At 43.7% G+C, this 25,637-nt stretch overlaps 1 protein-coding gene across 1 annotated transcript in view; it reads right to left on the bottom strand.

Annotated features, from left to right (window-relative positions):
- ches1 (checkpoint suppressor 1) overlaps window positions 1-25,637 on the bottom strand; it is an 85,213-nt gene that overhangs the window by 20,727 nt on the left and 38,849 nt on the right. The window contains exons 3-4 of the mRNA XM_045721092.2: window positions 20,203-20,351; window positions 7,096-7,151 (exon numbers count right to left, since the gene is read on the bottom strand). Coding sequence (XP_045577048.1) covers window positions 7,096-7,151; window positions 20,203-20,351 — 205 coding nt within the window. The remainder of the gene's footprint in view (window positions 1-7,095; window positions 7,152-20,202; window positions 20,352-25,637) is intronic.

The raw sequence follows: 25,637 nt of genomic DNA, 5'->3' as shown, positions 1-25,637 counted from the left end.
GGTCTCTCTGGGTTAACATTCCCCTCTCTCCTTCCCTCCCCCCTTTTCTGCTCTCTCTCTCTCGCTCCGGTGGTGGGCAAGGCTTTCCGTTGCCGTGGCGACCGCTCCCATTCCACATGCCAAACAGTGGTAGATCATGCTACAGCGGAGGAGAGGCAGGAAATAACTCTGTTGAGCCAGCGTCTCAAATGGCACCCTTTTCCCTTTACTACCTTTGACCAGTGCACCATATAGGGAATAGTGTAATATTTGGTAGAATATAGGGAACAGGGTGCTATCTGGGAGAATATAGGGAATAGGGTGCTATCTGGGAGAATATAGGGAATAGGGTGCTATCTGCGAGAATATAGGGAATAGGGTGCTATCTGGGAGAATATAGGGAATAGGGTGCTATCTGCGAGAATATAGGGAATAGGGTGCTATCTGGGAGAATATAGGGAATAGGGTGCTATCTGGGAGAATATAGAGAATAGGGTGCTATCTGCGAGAATATAGGGAATAGGGTGCTATCTGTGAGAATATAGGGAATAGGGTGCTATCTGGGAGAATATAGGGAATAGGGTGCTATCTGGGAGAATATAGGGAATAGGGTGCTATCTGGGAGAATATAGGGAATAGGGTGCTATCTGGGAGAATATAGGGGATAGGGTGCTATCTGGGAGAATATAGGGAATAGGGTGCTATCTGCGAGAATATAGGGAATACGGTGCTATTTGGGAGGCTGCCAGACAGATCCTGTTTACACTAGATACACACAGAATGCCCTACCCTGGCCTGGCCTAACCCTAACCCTGGTCTGGCCTAACCCTAGCGCTGCACTGCCTGGCCTAAAGTATTTCTGTAAAAAACATTTTAAATCACAACTTAAGTTGTTTTTGGGGGTATCTTTACTTTACTATTTATATTTTTCACAACTTTTACTTTTACTTCACTACATTCTGAAAGAAAATGATGTACTTTTTTCTCCATACATTTTCCCTTACACCCAAAAGTACTCATTACATTTTGAATGCTTAGCAGGACAGGACTATTAGCCCACACAAACTCATTGAATAACAGATTCACTACAGATATTATCAAATATATATTTATATATGTATTACTTTTTTTAAAACAGGTTTTTAACCCCTTATTTCTGGTACTAAACAGTCCAAACTAAACATTCTGAAATTATTCTGACCCCTTACAATTTTCCACATTTTGCTACGTTACAGCCTCATTCCAAAACGGATTAAATATTTATTTTGCTCATCAATCTACACACAATAAGGCAGGTAGCCTAGTGGTTAGAGTGTTGGACTAGTAACTGAAAGGTTGCAAGATTGAATCCCCGAGCTGACAAGGTAAAAATATGTTGTTCTGCCCCTGAACAAGGCAGTTAACCCACTGTTCCTAGGCTGTCATTGAAATCAAGAATTTCTTCTTAATTAACTGACTTGCCTAGTTAAATAAAGACTTGATTGGAGTCCACCTGTGGTGAATTCAATTGATTGGACATGCTTTAGAAAGACACACACCTGTCTTTATAAGGTCCCACAGTTTAAAAAAAAAACTTTATTTAACTAGGCAAATTCTTACTTACAATGACGGCCTACCCCAGCCAAACCCGGACGACGCTGTGCAAATTGTGTGCCGCCCTATGGGACTCCCAATCACAGCCGGATGTAAAACAGCCTGGATTCAAACCAAGGACTGTAGTGGCGCCTCTTTGCAGTGCCTTAGACAACTGTGCCACTCTGGAGCCCTTGGGAACCCAGTTGACAGTGCATGTCAAAGCAAAAACCAAGCCATTAGGTCGAAGGAGTTGTCCGTAGAGCTCGGACACACGATTGTGTCGCGACACAGATCTGGGTAAGGTACCAAAACCATTCTGCAGCATTGAAGGTCCCAAAGAACACAGTGGCCTCTATCATTCTTAAATGGAAGAAGTTTGGAACCACCAAGACTCTTCCTAGAGCTGGCCGCCCGGCCAAACTGAGTAATCGGGGGAGAAAGGCCTTGGTCAGTGTAACGCCCTGGCCATAGAGAGGGGGTTTTTGTTCTTTATTTTGGTTAGGCCAGGGTGTTACATTGGGTGGGCGTTCTATGTTCGTTTTCTAGGTTTTTTGTATTTCTTTGTTTTGGGCCGTGTGTGGCTCCCAATCAGGCACAGCTGAAGTTCGTTGTTGCTGATTGGGAGTCACACATAAGGAGCATGTTTTTCCTTTGGGTTTTGTGGGTAATTGTTTCTGTTGAGTGTTTTGCACCTGACAGGACTGTTTGGCTGTCAGTTTTCTCGTTTTGTTTTGTGTAGTGTTCTTTATTAAATTAAAATCATGATGAACACTAACTCCGCTGCACCTTGGTCTACTCTCTCTTCCGACAGCCGCTACAGTCAGGGAGGTGACCAAGAACCCGATGGTCACTCTGACAGAGCATTAGAGTTCCTCTGTGGAGATGGGAGAACCTTCCAGAAGGACAACCATGTCTGCAGCACTCCACCAATCAGGCCTTTCTGGTCGAGTGACCCCTTGGAAGCCACTCCTCAGTAAAAGGCACATGACAGCCCGTTTGGAGTTTGCCAAAAGGCACCTAAAGGACTCTCAGACCATGAGAAACAAGATTCTCTGGTCTGATGAAACCAAGATTGAACTCTTTGGCCTGAATGCCAAGTGTCCTGTCTGGAGGAAACATGGCACCATCCCTACGGTGAAGCATGGTGGTGGCAGGATCATGTTGTTGGGATGTTTTTTAATGGCAGGGACTGGGAGACAAGGCAAGCTCAAGGGAAAGATGAACGGAGCAAAGTACAGAGAGATCCTTGATGAAAACCTGCTCCACAGCGCTCAGGACCTCAGACTGGTTCACCTTCCAACAGGACAACGACCCTAAGCACACAGCCAAGACAAACCCTGAGAAGCATGCTGTAAACTGAGATGGGAGAAAACACACTTTATCTTTATGCCCTGTCATTATCAAGAAGAGAGAGAAAATACCCCAATTTCACAGCACTGACAAGTAGTTCTGGACAGAGTACCAAGACAGAGAATAGGGCATACAAGAACTAAACAGAGAGTGAGTGTGTGTGTGTGTGTGTGTGTGTGTGTGTGTGTGTGTGTGTGTGTGTGTGTGTGTGTGTGTGTGTGTGTGTGTGTGTGTGTGTGTGTGTGTTACTCTGCTTTTTGGGTCAGCTTCAGCCAGAGAGAGATGACTAGGAGGGTTCCTTCATGTGCTTTATGTTCAGACTCTTAAATTTGTTCCACATGGCTCTGGTGTGTGTGTGTGTGTGTGTGTGTGTGTGTGTGTGTGTGTGTGTGTGTGTGTGTGTGTGTGTGTGTGTGTGTGTGTGTGTGTGTGTGTGTGTGTGTGTGTGTGTGTGTGTGTGTGTGTGTGGGGGCTTGTGTGTGTGTGTGGGCTTGTGTGAGCCTGCAGCCAAAAGGGATCAGACGCAGTGTCCAGATTTCAGGGTTAAAGTTCATTCCCAGCGGACCTTGGGAAAGAAACCATTTCAAAGTGTCCTCTCTCTCAGTCAAAACACTTCTGCTGCCAGGAAAACACAGAACTCACAGAACACAGAACTCCTATATAAAACACAGAACACAGAACTCAGAACTCCTATATAAAACACAAAACTCACAGAACTCCTATATAAAACACAGAACTCACAGAATGCAGAATGACTATATAAAACACAGAACTCACAGAGCTCCTATATAAAACACGGAACTCACAGAACACAGAACTCCTATATAAAACACAGAACTCACAGAACACAGAACTCCTATATAAAACACAGAACTCACAGAACACAGAACTCCTATATAAAACACAGAACTCACAGAACGCAGAACTCCTATATAAAACACAGAACACAGAACTCCTATATGAAACACAGAACACATAACTCATATATAAAACACAGAACACAGAACTCCTATATAAAACACAGAACTCCTATATAAAACACAGAACACAGAACTCCTATATAAAACACAGAACTCCTATATAAAACACAGAACTCCTATATAAAACACAGAACACAGAACTCCTATATGAAACACAGAACACATAACTCATATATAAAACACAGAACACAGAACTCCTATATAAAACACAGAACTCCTATATAAAACACAGAACACAGAACTCCTACATAAAACACAGAACTCTAACTCCTATATAAAACACAGAACACAGAACTCCTATATAAAACACAGAACTCTAACTCCTATATACAATATGCTGCAGCTGAAAAGGACTAGGGAAGAAGAAGGTGTCTTAATGTTTATGTCTTATGGAATGTGCAACTTTATTTTATTTTACATATATGGTTTACAATGGGTTGTAACTTACACAGGTCTTGTATAATTTTGAAATGGAACGTAAAGCAGTCACCCATCACCTACACTATATAAGCTTGAAGAGCAAGGCTAGAATGGAGGAGATGCAGAGACATTATATTATTACAGCATAGAAACTTCCAATAGGCCAAGGCTGTGAGCTGTGGAACTGGGATAGTGAGCTGTGGAACTGGGATAGTGAGCTATGGAACTGGGATAGTGAACTGTGGGACTGGGATAGTGAGCTGTGGGACTGGGATAGTGAGCTGTGGGACTGGGATAGTGAGCTGTGGGACTGGGACATTGAGCTGTGGAACTGGGATAGTGAGCTGTGGGACTGGGACATTGAGCTGTGGGACTGGGATAGTGAACTGTGGGACTGGGACATTGAGCTGTGGGACTGGGATAGTGAGCTGTGGGACTGGGATAGTGAACTGTGGGACTGGGACATTGAGCTGTGGGACTGGGATAGTGAGCTGTGGGACTGGGATAGTGAGCTGTGGGACTGGGATAGTGAACTGTGGGACTGGGACATTGAGCTGTGGGACTGGGATAGTGAACTGTGGGACTGGGACATTGAGCTGTGGGACTGGGATAGTGAGCTGTGGGACTGGGACATTGAGCTGTGGGACTGGGATAGTGAACTGTGGGACTGGGATAGTGAGCTGTGGGACTGGGACATTGAGCTGTGGGACTGGGATAGTGAGCTGTGGGACTGGGATAGTGAACTGTGGGACTGGGACATTGAGCTGTGGGACTGGGACATTGAGCTGTGGGACTGGGATAGTGAGCTGTGGGACTGGGATAGTGAACTGTGGGACTGGGATAGTGAGCTGTGGGACTGGGACATTGAGCTGTGGGACTGGGACATTGAGCTGTGGAACTGGGATAGTGAGCTGTGGGACTGGGATAGTGAGCTGTGGGACTGGTATAGTGAGCTGATGGCATAATGTAAGTTCTTACACTTTCCATGCCAATAAAGCTTCTTGAATGGAATTTAATTTAGGTAATAGTGTCTGTCCTCTGTCCACTACTAAACCAGTGGCGGTCAGTGTCATTTAAGATGAGGGAGGACAATTCTCTTTTTCATGAGCATGGTCTTTTTTCTATTACAGCATATTGGAAGACTGTCATTCATATTCCATTCACCCAGTTCAATGTAACGATAGGTTTAGGCTACTACATGATACTGTCATTTTCCCAATACCCATCATGAGGTTGCTACAACCTAGCCTATGAATGAAAGTTTACAATGTAGGTGACACATTCAATACCAACTTGCACACTCTTGCCTGCATCTAGCTGATCTAGGGTGTAATCATTAGTAATCAACAGTTGCAAACGAGAGTTTCTTTTGGACAAATTCTGGTATGTTTATCCCCATTTCGTTCCGTTTCTTTCCGTTTAAGAAAAGTTTTTCAACAGAATTTGTGGAATGAAAATTCACTGAGGAGGATGGTCCTCCCCTTCCTCCTCTGAGTAGCCTCCACTGTACTATACTGTATCTCACCTCTCTGTCTCTCTTCCTGTTTATCACCCTCCCTCCTCTGAGTAGCCTCCACTGTACTATACTGTATCTCACCTCTCTGTCTCTCTTCCTGTTTATCACCCTTCCTCCTCTGAGTAGCCTCCACTGTACTATACTGTATCTCACCTCTCTGTCTCTCTTCCTGTTTATCACCCTTCCTCCTCTGAGTAGCCTCCACTGTACTATACTGTATCTCACCTCTCTGTCTCTCTTCCTGTTTATCACCCTCCCTCTCTCTCTCCCTTGCTATCTGTTAACTATCTACCCAACTTCTTTATCCATCCTTTCTAACTCCTCACCCCTCCCTCCCATCCTCTAGACCCATCAGTCACAGGCAGGTCTGTAGGGAGGCCGGGCCCCTCAGACACTCTCTACATGGGCTCCTTGACCATTACTCCATTATCATGGCCAAGGCATGGTGGTGGAGGGGATGGAGGACATGGACCAGACATCTAATGTATCCATTTCCCTCCATTTAGAGCACCGCTGTCCCACTGTACTCTCAAAATAGACTGTGATTGGGATTGAATGTCCATTTAAACTGCCAGCCAGCCCACAAGGGACAGAAGAGAGGGAGGAGAGAGGGAGAGGAAGTCAAGGAGAGAGAGAGAACGTGAAAAGAGAGAGAAGTGATGAGGAGGATGGGAGAGAGAGAGAGAGAGAGAGAGAGAGAGAGAGAGAGGAGAAGGAGGGAGGGAGGGAAAGTGATGAGCAATGGAAAGTGAAGGGAGATAGAAAGGCGAGAGGGGGATAGAGAGATAAAGTGGAGGTGGGGGGGAAAAATCACAGGATGCCTTCCCAAGCTTCAGATCAGATTGCTTTACTTGCAAATGCCCACTCAAACAGAAGCATCCTCTGGAATGTTGTCAAGTGTCAGGACGCAGCACTTGGTATTCTCAAGGTGCCTTCTAAAAAATAATTCAGAACTCCGGATAACACAGGAGTTGGCATCTGAGATGATAGAGAGAGAAAGAGAGAGTGTGAGGAAAGAGGGAGAGAGAGAGAAAGAGAGAGAGGGAGATAGAGAGAGAGAGAGAGAGGGAGAGAGAGAGAGAGAGAGAGAGGGAGGGACAGAGAGAGAGAGAGAGAGAGGGAGGGACAGAGAGAGAGAGAGAGAGAGAGAGAGAGAGAGAGAGAGAGAGAGAGAGAGAGAGAGAGAGGGAGAGAGAGAGAGAGAGAGGAAGAGAGAGAGGGAGAGAGAGATACAGACACACAAAAAAGACAAAGCAATGCTGAATGGTACCCTACCTTGTAAGAGAACTCCATTCTTCCTGAAGAAGGGACTCCTTGGCCAAAGTAGAGGACTAAGGAGAGAGAGAGCGAGATAGAGAGAGGAGGGAGGGATGGAGAGAGAGGGAGGAGAGAGAGAGTGATGGTTAATCATTTGGTCATGTAAGCTCTGCTGCAGGCTGCTTCAGACAGACAGAAAGTGTGCGTCCGAAATTGCACCGTATTACCAGGGCTCTGGTCAAAAGTATTGCCTTATATACAGTGTTTTCTCTTTTCCACCTCATGAAATAACTTCTTTTTATTTAAACTTTTTAATTCGCTTGTCAGAAAAGTATGTAGCCATGTCTGCTAGAATGAACGATATACATCTTCTAGTGATCTATTGATAGGACAGGCGCCTGTCAGTCACAAAGCCAGCAATGTTAGGGAACCACTGTGCTGTCCGTCTGTCCTGCCTCTCTGCACCTGTGTTCTTTTTTTATGCCAATTCATCCTAACAGAGCTGGTGTAACTGAGTCCGGTGTGTAGGCCTCCTTGCTCGCACACACTTTTTCAGTTCTGCCCACACATTTTCTATAGGATTGAGGTCATGGCTTTGTGATGGCCACTCCAATACCTTGACTTTGTTGTCCTTAAGCCATTTTGCCACAAATTTGGAACAATGTTTGGGGTCATTGTCCATTTGGAAGACCCATTTGCGACCAAGCTTTAACTTCCTGACTGATGTCTTGAGATGTTGCTTCAATATTCCAAACACTTGTCCTGCCTCATGATGCCATCTATTTTGTGAAGTGCACCAGTCCTCCTGCAGCAAAGCACCCCCACAACATGATGTTGCCACTCCCGTGCTTCACGGTTGGGATGGTGTTCTTCGGCTTGCAAGTCTCTCCCTTTTTCCTCCAAACATAACGATGGTCATTATGGCCAAACAGTTCTATTTTTGTTTCATCAGACCGGAGGACATTTCTCCAAAAAGTACAATCTTTGTCCCCATGTGCAGTTGAAAATCGTAGTCTGGCTTTTTTATGGTGGTTTTGGAGGAGGGACTTCTTCCTTGCTGAGCGGCCTTTCAGGTTATGTCGATATAGGACTCGTTTTACTGTGGATATGGATTCTTTTGTACCTGTTTCCTCCAGCATCTTCACAAGGTCTTTTGTGTCGTTCTGGGATTGATTTGCACTTTTCGCACCAAAGTACGTTCATCTCTAGGAGACAGAACACGTCTCCTTCCTGAGCCGTATGACGGCTGCGTGGTCCCATGGTGTTTATACTTACGTAATATTGTTTGTACAGATGAACATGGTACCTTCAGGGGTTTGGAAATTGCTCCCAACGATGAACCAGACTTGTGGAGGTCTACAATTTTTTTCTGAAGTCTTGGCTTATTTCTTTTGATTTTCCCATGATGTCAAGCAAAGAGGCACTGAGTTTGAAGGTAAGCCTTGAAATACATCCATAGGTACACCTCCAATTGACTCAAATTATTTCAATTAGCCTATCAGAAGCTTCTAAAGCCATGACATAATCTTCTGGATTTTTTCAAGCTGTTTATAGGTACAGTCAACTTAGTGTATGTAAACTTCTGACCCACTGGAATTGTGATACAGTGAATTATAAGTGAAATAATCTGTCTGTAAACAATTGTTGTAAACATGACTTGTGTCATGCACAAAGTAGATGTCCTAACCGACTTTCCAAAACTATAGTTTGTTAACAAGAAATTTGTGGAGTGGTTGAAATACGAGTTTTAATGACTTCAACCTAAGTGTATGTAAACTTCCGACTTCAACTGTAGACACGGTTGATAGACAGGCAACAGCAGTCACACACAGCATCAAATAATGTTAATAGTTTATCCTCTTTGGGCTAGGGGGCAGTATTTTCACGTCCGGATGAAAAGCATGCCCAAAGTAAACTGCCTGTTTCTCAGGCCCAGTAGCTTGAATATGCATATAATTGGTAGATTTAGATAGAAAAAACTGTAAAAATCATGTCTGTGAGTATAACAGAACTTATTTGGCAGGCAAAACCCCGAGGACAAACCATCCAGGGAAAAAAAAAATTGAGATCACTATGTTTTCAATTGGTTTTCTATGGGGAACTAGATTTATGAGGCACCTGGTTGCAGTTCCTATGGCTTCCACTAGATGTCAACAGTCTTTAGAAATTGGTTGATGTTTTTCCTTTGAGAAATGAAGAAGTAGCCCTTTCCTTTCTGAGTGTCAAGCCAAGTGTACTTTTTTGTTTGGGGCGTGCGACCTGGAACTCGCTCCACCTTCATTTTATCCGCTATTGAACACAGTACATTCCGTCTTAAATTTTATAGATTATTTATGTTTTAAAATACCTAAAGTTGTATTAGGAAAGTTGTTTGAAATGTTTGGATCAAGTTCACATGTAACTTATTAGATACTTTGTAGTCATGTTGGGCGAGTTGGAACCGGTGTTTTTTCTGAATCAAAGGCGCCAAATAAATTGACATTTTGGGGATATAACGAAGGAATTTATCGAACAAAAGGACCATTTGTGATGTTTCTGTGACATATTGGAGTGCCAACAGAAGAAGATCTTCAAAGGTAAGGCATGAATTATATCGTTATTTCTGACTTTCGTGTCGCACCTCCCTGGCTGAAAAATGTTTATCATGCATTTGTATGCGGGGTGCTGTCCTCAGATAATCGCATGGTTTGCTTTCGCCATAAAGCCTTTTTGAAATCTGACACTGTGGCTGGATTAACCAGAAGTTAATCTTTAAACCGATGTATAACACTTGTATGATTTATGAATTCTTATTATGAATATTTCTGTTTTTGAATTTGCCGTGCTGCAATTTCACTGGGTGTTGTCAAATCGATCCCGCTAACGGGATTGGCACGCGAAGGGATCCATAAGAAGTTTTAAAGAATCAGCAGCCCATTCACTCCAGTAGGCCCCATAAAATCAGAACTATACAAAAAGCACAACCATTTCATTCCAAAAAAAATTAACAAACTAGCTATCACTTCCCATTGCAAATGCATTTCATCACCATCTCACTAACCTATCATCTAAAGTTTAAATGTTTCACAGTCATTCTTTTTAAAGAGATATCTAACAGCAAGCTAGCTGCAACAAAAAACAGCGCCACTCACCAGATGCCAGTGACCGTAAAGTGTCTCGTCAGTGTAGGCTAGTGATGGGTTGGTCGCAAACGATTGGCTCTTTTTTATTAACAGATCTTTTAGGTGAAGGTTGGGAACCGCATCGGTTAGCAAGACGTTCATTTGGCTCTTTAATTTGCATACCTAATTTGCATACCACTGCTTTTTGGCAATTATCTGCAGATAAATTATAAAAACATTTGATGAAGATGCTTAATTCTCACTGCAGGAATATAGGTAGTGGAGAGAGAGACTCATTCTGGTCAAAAATATGATAAAAATTAAACAGATTGAAGGTTGTGAAAGATAATGATACTTAAATGGTATTATTTAAGATATTGATATAGGCCTAGTGCTTTGATTAACCTGTCTGGGCTAGGGGGCAGTATTTTCACGGCCAGATAAAAAAACGTACCCGATTTAATCTGGTTACTACTCCTGCCCAGAAACTAGAATATTTGGATAGAAAACACTCTAAAGTTTCTAAAACTGTTTGAATGGTGTCTGTGAGTATAACAGAACTCATATGGCAGGCCAAAACCTGAGAAGATTCTATACAGGAAGTGCCCTGTCTGACCATTTGTTCTCCTTCTAGGGCATCTCTATCAAAAATACAGCATTTCTGCTGTAACGTCACATTTTCTAAGGCTTCCGTTGGCTCTAGGAAGGCGCCAGAAAGTGGAATGAGAGCTCTCCAGTCTCTGGGCGAAAAACAGCAGGGGTTTTTGTGAGTGGTCCTTCTGAGAACAATGACACTGAGGCGCGCATGCACGAGACGACTCCATTTTGTTCTTTCAGTCTTTGAACGAACACAACGTCGCCCGGTTGGAATATCATCGCTATTTTACGAGAAAAATAGCATAAACATTTATTTTAAACAGCGTTTGACATGCTTCGAAGTACGGTAATGGAATATTTAGAAATTTTTTGTCACGAAATGCGCCGGCGCGTCACCCTTCGGATAGTGACTTGAACACACGAACAAAACGGAGCTATTTGGATATAACTATGGTTTATTTCGAACCAAAACAACATTTGTTGTTGAAGTAGAAGTCCTGGGAGTGCATTCTGACGAAGAACAGCAAAGGTAATCCAATTTTTCTTATAGTAAATCTGAGTTTGGTGAGGGCCAAACTTGGTTGGTGTCAAATTAGCTAGCCGTGATGGCCGGGCTATCTACTCAGAATATTGCAAAATGTGCTTTCACTGAAAAGCTATTTTAAAACTGCCCGCGTGCATAAAGGAGTTCTGTATCTATAATTCTTAAAATACTTCTGTTTTTTGCCAACGTTTATCGTGAGTAATTTAGTAAATTCACCGGAAGTTTGCGGTGGGTGTGCTAGTTCTGAACATCACATGCTAATGTAAAAAGCTGGTTTTTGATATAAATATGAACTTGATTGAACAAAACATGCATGTATTGTATAAGGTGTTGACGATGAAGTAGTCAACTGCTGCTTTCTGTGTAGTAAAGCCCATGTTTAACACATGCTTTATTCTTCAATCATACCTTTAGGTCTATGCTCCTGATGTTGTATAAAAGTGAGGGGTCTGGGGGAACTCCCCCCGATTTTTTTTTGCCATTTTCCTGTCATTCTATACTGAACAAAAACATAAACTCAACATCAAAGATTTTACTGAGTTACAGTTGATATAAGGAAATCAGTCAATTGAAATAAATTCATTAGGCCCTAATCTATGGATTTTACATGACTGGGAATACAGATATGCAGATATGCATGTGGTTTGGATGTACTGCTAAATTCTCTAAAATTATGTTTGAGGCAGAGAAATGAACATTAAATTATCTGGCAACAACTCTGGTGGATATTCCTGCAGTCAGCATGCCAATTTCCTGCTCTCTCAAAACTTGAGACGTCTGTGGCATTGTGTTGTGTGACAACTGCACATTTTAGAGTGGCCTTTCATTCTCCCAGCACAAGGTGCACCTGTGTAATGATCATGATGTTTAATCAGCTTCTTGATATGCCACACCTGTCGGGTGGATGGATTATCTTGGCAAAGGACAAATGCTCACTAACAGGGATTTAAACAAATTTGTGCACAGCATTTGAGATAAATACACTTTTTGTGCGAACGGAATATTTCTGGGAATTTTTATTTCAGCTCATGAAATATGGGACCAACATTTTGCATGTTGCGTTTATATTTTTGTTCAGTGTATGATGTTTCTCAACAGTGAATCCATGATGACAGAACATAACCTTTTTCTTAGATTTTTGCCAAAACAAATTACATTGAAAGAGTAGATTAAACTCGTTTTTCTGACTAGATTACTAATCATCCGCCTTCCCTCATAGTCCCACCCACAGTGATTGATTGACAGGTCTGTAACCCTACAAACTCTGTGACTCACAAACAACCTGCCCCATTCCCTGGCAATCCCAACCACAGTGATTGACTGTTAAAGGGTTAGATCACCCAAATAAAAAAATGACACATTGGTTCCCTAACCCAATAAAATACATAATTTGAAGAACAAACATCATTATAGCAATTCCTATCTTGCAGTAAATATGACTTTAATCTAAAGGTTTAATGTTAAAAAAGGTTGTCTTAGAAAATAGTGCTGATTGTATAGGCTTAGACGATATCCAAAATAACTAAAAACAAGCCGAATTCATACTGTCTCTCTGATTTCATTTTCATTCATTTTATTTCTATAGTCATGTCTTTCTACTCAATACCAAAATTAATTTAACCATTCTGTGAGGTAAAGTTGTTCAAGTATTCAATAATTTAGCTGTGTATTTCAGATGGAATTAAAGGCATTAGAATGTACCAGAGACCATCAAAATAGCTTGTTCTGATATTTTTTTCAAGGGGGCATGTCACCCCGGACCCCCCCAGCCTGGAACTCCCTGGCTGGCTACTATTTCTATTTGGCTGGAAACTCCATGTGCTTGGGGAAAACACTGTATATAGAGAATAGAGGCATTTTCAGACCCAGACAAACTGAAATGAAAGCTGGGGTTTTAGCCCATAAGCCACTGATTCTGATTACAGTGATTATATTCCTGGAAGCCCTTGCATTGCTATTAATCTATCCCTATGATTACCACAGAGAATTACAGCCCAACTGATGTGGTCCACAGAGGTGATTTCTCATGACGGGCCCCCAACACACACACACAAACGAGCTTGCACGGATGCACACACATACACATGGACGCACACAGTCGCGAACACGCACACAAACACATAACAAATAGACAAACAGACACATATAGCACACACTCACACATTTGCAGGTGAACACAGTCACACACACACACACACACACACACCTCTCGAGATTATTAAGCTGCTAATGGAGCAGATAGTGACTAATGATCGTATTCGTCTTCACAGATATTCACACACACAGAAGATCGAGATCAGTATTTTGTTCACAGAAGTCTCACTCACATGTTTTTCTCTCTTTCTCTCTCTCGGCAACAAATAGCTATGTGGTGCGGCTGCACCAGTCTCAGCCCATGTGTTGCCATGGAGGCGTTCCCGTCGCCTAGCAACCAGTGCATTAATCGGTTCGTGAGGAGCTAACTCGTGGCAGACGGTCATTCAGCCCTCGTCCTCCCTCTCTCCCCCTACTTCCCTCGAGACTCCCTCTTCCCCCTCTCCCCATCCAGATGCCTATGGGGTGTGAAGGAATGTGCCTGGTTGCTGAACAGATACCCAGCATGCTCTACTCTTTCACACTTCCTCTTTCCGCCCCATAGAACCCCTAAATGTTCTGGATGTGATGTATTGCAACACCTTGACCCTAACAACCCAGATATACTGTAGAGCCTGGCTATACCCTAACAACCCAGACATACTGTAGAGCCTGGCTATACCCTAACAACCCAGACATACTGTAGAGCCTGGCTATACCCTAACAACCCAGATATACTGTAGAGCCTGGCGATACCCTAACAACCCAGACATACTGTAGAGCCTGGCTATACCCTAACAACCCAGATATACTGTAGAGCCTGGCTATACCCTAACAACCCAGACATACTGTAGAGCCTGTCTATACCCTAACAACCCAGACATACTGTAGAGCCTGGCTATACCCTAACAACCCAGATATACTGTAGAGCCTGGCTATACCCTAACAACCCAGACATACTGTAGAGCCTGGCTATACCCTAACAACCCAGACATACTGTAGAGCCTGGCTATACCCTAACAACCCAGACATACTGTAGAGCCTGGCTATACCCTAACAACCCAGACATACTGTAGAGCCTGTCTATACCCTAACAACCCAGATATACTGTAGAGCCTGGCTATACCCTAACAACCCAGATATACTGTAGAGCCTGTCTATACCCTAACACACTTCTCTTACACTGACCATCATCCTTGACCTGACATTGATACTGTCTCAATACCCCTCACTGAAGGACACAGTCATGATACTGTCTCAATACCCCTCACAGACATGCCTGTTCTTCACATATTGTTTACCGACTACAGATTTTTTAATTGGCTCTCCTCTCCAATAACCTTGTCCACACATACAATTGAAGTTGTAAGTTTACATACACTTATGTTGGAGTCATTAAAACTCGTTTTTCATCCACTCCACAAATTTCTTATTAACAAACTATAGTTTTGGCAAGTCGGTTAGGACATCTACCTTGTGCATGACGCAAGTCATTTTTACAACAATTGTTTACAGATAGAATATTTCACTTATAGTTGTCACGGCCGTCGTTGAAGAGAGAAGGGGACCAAGGCGCAGCGTGTTGCGTGCTCATCATTATTTATTTTAATTAAAGTGAACACGAAAACAAGAAACAAAGAACGACAGTTTCACACGCTAGAATAACAGCAGTGCAAAATACAACTACCCACAAAGAGACAGGTGAAAACAAGCTCCCTAAGTATGACTCCCAATCAGGAACAACGATGTACAGCTGTCCATGATTGAGAGCCACACCAGGCCAACAAAGAAATACAAAACCTAGAAACCCAAAACAAGAACATACACCAAAAACCCCGGAACACATACATACAATTCCCCTCTACATACAGATAACCACCCGAACCATATAAAACAAATACCCTCTGCCACGTCCTGACCAAACTACCATAACCAATAACCCCTATTCTGGTCAGGACGTGACAGTACCCCCCCCCCCCCCCCCAAAGGTGCAGATCCCCGGATGCACCTCACAACAAAAACCCAAAAAATAAACCCCTAACTAAAGGGAGGAAAGGGAGGGTGGCTGCCGTCACCAACGGCTCCTATGCTACACCCCCCCTCCCCAAACCTCCTACAATGGAGGTGGCTCCGGCTCAGGCCTCAGTCCCCTACCTGACCCATCCACCCCCACTGAAATCCTCTGCCTGAGGCCATTCACTGATGACCCTGGACTGTAGGGCGACTCTGGGAGCTCCGGGCTGTAGGGCGACTCTGGGAGCTCCGGGCTGTAGGCAGACTCACTCGGTTCCGGGCTGGACACTGTTGCCGGACACTCTGGACTGGACACTGTTGCCGGACACTCTGGGCTGGACACTGTTGCCGGACACTCTGGACTGGACACTGTTGCCGGACACTCTGGACTGGACACTGTTGCCGGACACTCTGGACTGGACACTGTTGCCGGACATTCTGGACTGGACACTGTTGCCGGACACTCTGGACTGGACACTGTTGCCGGACACTATGGACTGGACACTGTTGTCGGAAGCTCGAGACTGAGCTGACGCACTGGAAGCCTAATGCGTGGGGCTGGTAGTGGAGCTACCAGACTGGAGACACGCACTTTAAGGCTAGTATGAGGAGCGGGAACAGGCTGAGTTGGACTGGGCTGACGCACTGGAGGCCTGGTGCGTGGTGCTGGTACTGGATATACCAGGCCGTGGAGACGCACTGGCGGTCTCGATCGCACCTCCTGCACAACCCGTTCTGGCTGGATGGAACTAGTAGCCCTGTATGAGCGGAGTGCTGGTACAGGGCGAACTGGGCTGTGCAGCGGCCTTATGGTTGCCGTGCGTAGAGCGGGCGTAGGGTAGCCTGGACCTAGGAGGCGCACCGGTGACCAGATGCGCTGCGCAGGCATCCTCCTACCAGGCTGGATGCCCACTCTAGCACGGCACTTGCGAGGGGCTGGGATCACTCGCACCGGACTGTGCGTGCGTATGGGTGAGATCGTGCGCACTTCAGCATACCTTGGCGCGCTCCACTTCATACGTTCCCCATAATAACCACGCAGAGCTGGCTTAGGGCTCACCCTTGGCCCAGCCAAACTACCCATGTGCCCCCCCCAAAAAATTATTGGGGGTGCCTCTCCGGCTTCCTCGCCAGCCGTGTTCCCCAGTCGCATTCCCGGTCCTCACCAGACTTCCTCCATGGGCCCTCTCCGGCCAGAATCTCCTCCCAAGTCCATGACTCACGACAGTCCACCCGTTGCTCCTTCCTCCGCTGCTTGGTCCGTGTTTGGTGGGTAGTTCTGTCACGGCCGTCGTTGAAGAGAGAAGGTGACCAAGGCGCAGCGGGTTGCGTGCTTATCATTATTTATTTTAATTAAAGTGAACACGAAAACAAGAAACAAAGAACGACAGACCGACAGTTTCACACGCTAGAATAACAGCAGTGCAAAATACAACTACCCACAAAGAGACCGGTGAAAACAAGCTCCCTAAGTATGACTCCCAATCAGGAACAACGATGTACAGCTGTTCCTGATTGAGAGCCACACCAGGCCAACAAAGAAATAAAAACCTAGAAAACCTAGAAACCCAAAACAAGAACATACACCAAAAACCCCGGAACACATACATACAATTCCCCTCTACATACAGATAACCACACGAACCATATAAAACAAATACCATCTGCCACGTCCTGACCAAACTACCATAACCAATAACCCCTATTCTGGTCAGGACGTGACAATAGTTCACTGTATCACAATTCCAGTGGTTCAGAAGTTTACATACACTAAGTTGACTGTACATATCAACAGCTTGGAAGGAGCCACTGCTCCAAAACCGCCATAAAAAAGCCAGACTACAGTTTGCAACTGCACATGGGGACAAAGTTTGTACTTTTTGGAGAAATGTCCTCTGGTCTGATGAAACTAAAAATAGAACTGTTTGGCCATAAAGACCATCGTCATGTTTGGAGGAAAAAGGGGGATGCTTGCAAGCTGAAGAACACCATCCCAACCGTGAAGCACGGGGGTGGCAGCATCATGTTGTGGGGGTGTTTTGCTGGAGTGAGGACTGGTGCACTTCACAAAACAGATGGCGTCATGAGGAGGAAAATTATGTGAATATATTGAAGCAACATCTCAAGACATCAGTCAGGAAGTTAAAGCTTGGTCGCAAATGGGTCTTCCAAATGGACAATGACCCCAAGCATACTCTCAAAGTTGTGGCAAAATGCCTTAAGGACAAGTCAATATACTGGAGTGACCATCACAAAGCCCTGACCTCAATCCTGTAAAAATGTGTGGGCAGAATTGAAAAAGCGTGTGCAAGCAAGGAGGCCTACAAACCTGACTCAGTTACACCAGCTCTGACAGGAGGAATGGGCCAAAATTCACCACAACTTATTGTGTGAACCTTGTGGAAGGCTACCTGAAACATTTGACCCAAGTTAAACAATTTAAAGGCAATGCTACCAAATACTAATTGAGTGTATGTAAACTTTTGACCCACTGGGATTGTGATGAAAGAAATAAAAGCTGAAATAAATCACTCTCTACTATTATTCTGACATTTCACATTCTTAAAATAAAGTGGTTATCCTGACGGACCTAAGACAGTGAATTTTTACTAGGATTAAATGTCAGGAATTGTGAAACACTGAGTTTAAATGTAGTTTGCTAAGGTGTATGTAAACTTCCGACTTCAACTGTATGTCCTTCCCAGGATAAAGTCTCAATAGGAAATGTATTCACCTTTGTTCCCCTCTTCCATGCTGTATAATGTAGTGGAGAAACGGACATCTTCCTTTTCCTACCATCGTCCAATTTGTTCAACCTCCCCATCCCTCATTGTTAGAAATTACACTTTTACGTCAAGCCAACTATTCCATCTTACACAGTCCAGTGGTTCTGCGAGCCAACCTGCCCACCATCTGACTGGCTGACCGACTGTCTGACTGGCTGACCAACTGGGAGTCAGAGGAGTAAAGAAGAGAAAGGAAAAAATCTCTAGAAGCTTAATAGTGATTCCCTCTGACATACCCTCTGGGATGACCAGAGAACAGAGAAAACAAGAGGAATAGAGAGAACAGGAGAGGAAGGGAAAGGAGCGGGAGAGGGTTGGTGTTGTGGGGGTAACAGGGAAGTATAGAGGCAGATAAAAAGAAGGGGATGTGGGAAGGGAGGGAAAGGAATGTGCAGATGAAATGGGAGAATTGGTTGGAGGATAAATTGGGGGGGGCAAAAAGAGAGGGAGAGAAGAAAGGACAGAAGGGAGGAGGAGTAAGAGGGCGGAAAGTGAGGGAAAGAGTGTGCGAGGGGAGTGTATGGGGGAAGTGTGTGTGTGTGTGTGTGTGTGTGTGTGTGTGTGACGTGCAGTATACTGCATACAAAAGTGTGTGGACATCCCTTCAAATTAGTAGATTTGACTATTTCAGCGACACCTGTTGCTGACAGGTGTATTAAATCGAGCGCACAGCCTTGCAATCTCCATGACAAACCTTGGCAGTAGAATGGCCTTACTGAAGAGCTCAGTGACATTCAACATGGCACCGTCATAGGATGCCACCTTTCCAACAAGTCAGTTCGTCAAATTTCTGCCCTGCTAGAGCTGCCCCAGTCAACTGTACTGTAAGTGCTGTTATTGTGAAGTGGAAACATTTAGGAGCAACAATGGCTCGGCCACAAAGTGGTAGGCCACACAAGCTCACAGAACGGGACCACTGAGTGCTGATGCACATAGCGTGTAAAAATGGTCTGTCCTCGGTTGCAACCCTCACTACCGTGTTCCAAACTGCCTTTAGAAGCAACGTCAGCACAAGAACTGTTCGTCGGGAGCTTCATGAAATGGATTTCCATGGCCGAGCAACCACACACAAGCCTAAGATCACCATGCGCAATGCCAAGCGTCGGCTGGAGTGGTGTAAAGTTCACCACCATTGGACTCTGGAGCAGTGGAAACATGTTCTCTGGAATGATGAATCATGCTTTACCATCTGGCAGTCCGATGGATGAATCTGGGTTTGGCAGATGCCAGGAGAACGCTGCCCGCTCGAATGCATAGTTGCCAACTGCAAAATTTGGTGGAGGAGGAATAATGATCTGGGGCTGTTTTTCATGGTTCAGGCTATGCCCCTTAGTTCCAGTGAAGGGAAATCTTAATGCTACAGCATACAATGACATTCTAGAAGATTCTGTGCTTCCAACTTTGTGGCAACAGTGTGGAGAAGGCCCTTCCCTGTTTCAGAATGACAATGCCCCCGTGCTCAAAGCGAGGTCCATACAGAAATGGTTTGTCGAGATCAGTGTGGAAGAACTTGACTGGCCTGCACAGAGCCCTGACCTCAACCCCATCGAACTCCTTTGGGATGAACTGGAATGGTCATGTAATGTATGTGCGTGCACATGTGCGAGATGGTGTGTGGTTATCTGTGATATGCCTGAGGGAAAAGCAAGGGAGGGGGGGAATGATACATAGGAGGAGTAAAGGGAGAGGATGAAAAGAACAGATAGAATGAGTAAAGAGAGAGTGAGAGGTGTATAGTTACCTGTGATATGCCTGAGGAGAGGTGGATGGATGGAGGGAGAGAAGGTGGGATGAGAGAGGAGTAAAGAAAGAGTGAGAGGTGTATAGTTACCTGTGATATGCCTGAGGAGAGGTGGATGGATGGAGGGAGAGAAGGTGGGATGAGAGAGGAGTAAAGAAAGAGTGAGAGGTGTATAGTTACCTGTGATATGCCTGAGGAGAGGTGGATGGATGGAGGGAGGGAAGGTGGGATGAGAGAGGAGTAAAGAAAGAGTGAGAGGTGTATAGTTACCTGTGATATGGCTGAGGAGAGGTGGGAGGAGAGGTGAAGGGGGTAACCAGTCCCGGGGAGTAGGGGTGGTACGGGGTCTTCTTCAAGGCCTGGATCAGGTTGTGTCTGTACTCTGGATCTATGGACCACAACGAGCCTTTACCTATACTCTGAGGGAGCAAGACAGAGGAGGGAGATGAGGAAGAAAAGAAAGAGGATTATTTAACTAACAACATGAAAACACAGGAAACTTGACCATTTGAACGACGGCTGTATGGCTACTGTCCACTGTCCCTCAGAAACCAGTCTACAGAGAGACAAACCAGACCACAAGTAAACACAGAGACACCAGACCACAAGTAAACACAGAGACACCAGACCACAAGTAAACACAGAGACACATGACCACAAGTAAACACAGAGACACATGACCACAAGTAAACACAGAGACACATACCAGACCACAAGTAAACACAGAGACACATGACCACAAGTAAACACAGAGACACATGACCACAAGTAAACACAGAGACACATGACCACAAGTAAACACAGAGACAAACCAGACCACAAGTAAACACAGAGACAAACCAGACCACAAGTAAACACAGAGACACATGACCACAAGTAAACACAGAGACACCAGACCACAAGTAAACACAGAGACACATGACCACAAGTAAACACAGAGACACATACCAGACCACAAGTAAACACAGACACATACCAGACCACAAGTAAACACAGAGACAAACCAGACCACAAGTAAACACAGAGACACATGACCACAAGTAAACACAGAGACACCAGACCACAAGTAAACACAGAGACACCAGACCACAAGTAAACACAGAGACACATGACCACAAGTAAACACAGACACATACCAGACCACAATTAAACACAGACACATACCAGACCACAAGTAAACACAGAGAAACATGACCACAAGTAAACACAGAGACACCAGACCACAAGTAAACACAGAGACACATGACCACAAGTAAACACAGAGACACATGACCACAAGTAAACACAGAGACACCAGACCACAAGTAAACACAGAGACACATGACCACAAGTAAACACAGAGACACATGACCACAAGTAAACACAGAGACACCAGACCACAAGTAAACACAGAGACACCAGACCACAAGTAAACACAGAGACACATGACCACAAGTAAACACAGAGACACCAGACCACAAGTAAACACAGAGACACATGACCACAAGTAAACACAGAGACACATACCAGACCACAAGTAAACACAGAGACACCAGACCACAAGTAAACACAGAGACACCAGGCCACAATTCCAAACTTAGTTAATATCCTACAACAGGGTTGGGTAGCTTACTTTCCAAATGTAATACGTTACAGTTACTAGTTACCTGTCCAAAATTGTAATCAATAACATACATTTTGGATTACCCATTATTTTTCTATTTTATTCCTTGTGTTATTATATAAATATTTTTTCAATTGTTTCCTCTATTTTTCTCTTTTTCTGCATTGTTGGGAAGGGCCCGTAAGAATTTCAGTGTTGGTCTATACCTGTTGTTCAGGAAGCATGTGACAAAAACTATTTGATTTGATGTATTTTTTCATAAATATTTAAAAGTAATCCAAGAAGTAATCATCTAGATTTTAAAAAGAATCTGTAATCTGATGACAATATTTTAGCTGGTAACGTAACTAATTACAAAAATAAAAAAGATTACAAGTAACTGATAACAAAAAATATTGTAACTGATTGCATGTAATTAGTTACTCCCCAACCCTGTCCAGCACCACAGATCAACGCTATCCAAATGTTGTGTCTTTCTGTTGTTGTCAATACAAAAATGCCCCTAGTTCTATTAAAAAAGCTGTCTACTCTCTCCCACGTGTCTCTCTCTCTCCCTTTCAATCTCTCTCTCTCTCTCTCTCTCTCTCTCCCTTTCAAGCTCTCTCTCTCTCTCTCTCTCCCTTTCAATCTCTCTCTCTCTCTCTCTCTCTAGCTCTCTCTCTCTTCCTCTCTCTTCCTCTCTCTTCCTCTCTCTCTTCCTCTCTCTCTTCCTCTCTCTCTTCCTCTCTCTCTCTCTTCCTTCCTTTCTCTCTTCCTCTCTCTCTACCCTCTTCTTGTTCACGTTCTTAACAGTTGTTCTACAGACCAGATCCTACCCACATAACAACTTTAGATCATACTGAAGGAGAGAAATGTCACGTACAGCAATGCAGCTCAATACTTGGTTGTACTTTGTTGGTTACAGCGAGCAAAGACAACCATCAACATCAACCATAGTTAACAAGTTTTTAATGTTATTCTGCCATTGCCACACACATACCACAGGTGCCGAAAAAGAGTGTCGTAAACCATCACATCAATACATACTTCACCATTTGGATCACATGATGTCAAATAGAAACAGCAGGAAGGAGTCCGACAGAGGAGTGACAAGAAATATGTGTGTGTGTGTGTGTGAGAGAGAGACTGCGCCGTCAAACAGTGCATACATAAATATAATCAATCCCAACACTGACTTTTTCTGTTTTTAAATGATGCACATACAAAGCAACAAATGTTTTGGTAACGTTGATTTGGGCCGTGTGAATAGGCTTATCTACAACATTGTGAATACTGTCACTGGATATTAGATGTCAATGTCATGTTTGTGTATCTACAGTTAAAGTTGGAAGTTTACATACACCTTAGCCAAATACATTTAAACACAGTTTTTCATAATTCCTGACATTTAATTCAAGTAAAAATTCCCTGTCTTAGGTCAGTTAGGATCACTACTTTATTTTAAGAATGTAAAATGTCAGAAAAATAGTTGAGAGAATGATTTATTTCAGCTTTTATTTCTTTCATCACATTCCCAGTGGGTCAGAAGTTTACATACACTCAATTAGTATTTGGTGTCATTACCTTTAAATTGTTTAACTTGGGTCAAACGTTTCAGGTAGCCTTCCACAAGCTTCTCACAATAAGTTGGGTGAATTTTGGCCCATTCCTCCTGACACAGCTGGTGTAACTGAGTCAGGTTTGTAGGCCTCCTGGCTCGCACACACTTTTTAAATTCTTCCCACAAATGTTCTATAGGATGAGGTCAGGGCATTGTGATGGCACTCCAATACATTGACTTTGTTGTCCTTAAGCCACTTTGCCACAACTTTGGAAGTCAATGTCCGTTTGGAAGACCCTCTTGTGACCAAGCTTTAGCTTCCTGACTGATGTCTTGAGATGTTGCTTCAATATATCCACATAATTTTCCATCCTCATGAAGGAAATTTTGTGAAGTGCACCAGTCCCTCCTGCAGCAAAGCACCCCAACAACATGAACTGCCACCCCCGTACTTCACAGTTGGGATGGTGTTCTTCGGCTTGCAAGCCTCCCCCTTTTTCCAACAAACATAACGATGGTCTTTATGGCCAAACAGTTCTATTTTGGTTTCATCAGACCAGAAGGCATTTCTCCAAAAAGTATGATCTTTGTCCCCATGTGCAGTTGCAAACCGTAGTCTGGCTTTTTGGAGCAGTGGCTTCTTCCTTGCTGAGCGGCCTTTCAGGTTATGTCTATATAGGACTTGTTTTACTGTGGATATATACTTTTGTACCTGTTTCCTCCAGCATCTTCACAAGGTCCTTTGCTGTTGTTCTGGGATTGATGTACACTTCTCGCACCAAAGTACATTCATATCTAGGAGACAGAACGCATCTCCTTCCTGAGCTGTATGATGGCTGCGTGATCCAATGGTGTTTATACTTGCGTAGTATTGTTTGTACAGATGAACGTGGTACCTTCAGGGGTTTGGAAATTGTTTCCAAGGATGATCCAGACTTTTGGAGGTCTACATTTTTTTCTGATGTTTTCGCTGATTTCTTTTGATTTTCCCATCATGCCAAGTAGAGAGGCACTAGTTTGAAGGTAGGCCTTGAAATACATCCACAGGTACACCTCCAATTGACTCAAATGATGTCAATTAGCCTATCAGAAGCATCTAAAGCCATGAAATCATTTTCTGTTGTTTAAAGGGACCGTCAACTTAGTCTATGTAAACTTCTGACCCACTGGAATTGTGATAAAGTGAATTATAAGTGAAATAATCTGTCTGTAAACAATTGTTGGAAAAATTACTTGTGTCATGCACAAGGTAGATGTCCTGACTGACTTGCCAAAACTATAGTTTGTTAACAAGAAATTTGTGGAGTGGTTGAAAAATGACTCCAACCTAAGTGTATGTAAACATCCGACTTCAACTGTATATACCGTGCCAGTCAAAAGGTTGGACATACCTACTCATTACTGGGTTTTCTTTATTTTTACTATTTTCTACATTGTAGAATAATAGGCAAGACATCAAAACTATATAATATAACATATTCAATCCTGTAGTAACCAAAACAGTGTTAAAGAAATCCAAATATATTTCATATTTGAGATTCTTCAAAGTAGCCACCCTTTGCCTTGATGACAGCTTTTCACGCTTTTACTTTTACTTCACTACATTCTTGTAGAAAATAATTTTCTAATCCATACATTTTCCCTGACACCCAAAAGTACTCCATACATTGTTTAGCAGGACAGGATAAGGGTCCAGTTGATGTACTAACTAATAAAACACGTCGTCATTCCCCTACTGCCTCTCCTCTCCTCTCATCTTGTCTCCTCCTCTCCTCTCCTCATCTCGTCTCACTGTCCTCTCCCTCTCCTTTCCTATTCGCTCCTCCTCTCTTCTCCTCTTCTCTCGTCTCCTCCTCTCCCTCTCCTCTCCTCCACCTCCTCCTATCTTCTCCACTCTTCCTCTCGTCTTCTCCTCTCCTCTCCCAGACCGTGTCATGGTACCATTCTCTAAAGCCCACTGGAGGTTTCTTCCACAGCTCTGAGTACCCTCCCTTCTGGATTATTCCATTATGTGGAGCTGGTTTATCCTAATTCACCCAGACAACACCAGGTCTGCGTCTCAAACAGTGGTGACCCGTCATTCAGGGCAGGGCCCCACCTGTTTTGAGACCCACATTTTTAGCAAAAAAATAAATAAAAAAATGATAAAATACAAATTTGAGGAGGCTTGCCTGTTATTTTGGCATTAATATGTGTCACATATCAGTTTGCAAACAATGTAAAAAAAAACATATATCATTGAGTTAATAAAGTTGCAGACAAACATGGTCTCTTTTTTATTTTCTTGAGTAAGACAGCTCCAAAATGCAGGTGTTTCATCCTCGCTCAGCGCTTTCTGTGGTGGTGGGTCAAGCCAGCAAAAAATATTGAGCATTGTGCCCATGATTGGCTCAGTGTTCTGTCACTCATGGGGACACTACATCACTGCCAAGTCTAAGGGTAGAGCTTGAAAATTCAAGCCCCTTGGGTGCTGCCATAGAGTTACATTAGAAGTGCCCATCCAAGAAGGCTCAAGGTCATTGACCACAGGTAAAATTACGTCAAAACATGTTATATCTAACG

The sequence above is a fragment of the Salmo salar genome, chromosome 06 (assembly GCF_965601325.2).
Source record: "Salmo salar chromosome 06, fSalSal1, whole genome shotgun sequence".
Classification (NCBI taxonomy): Eukaryota; Metazoa; Chordata; class Actinopteri; order Salmoniformes; family Salmonidae; genus Salmo; species Salmo salar.
This window is presented reverse-complemented; position numbering and strand designations above follow the sequence as displayed.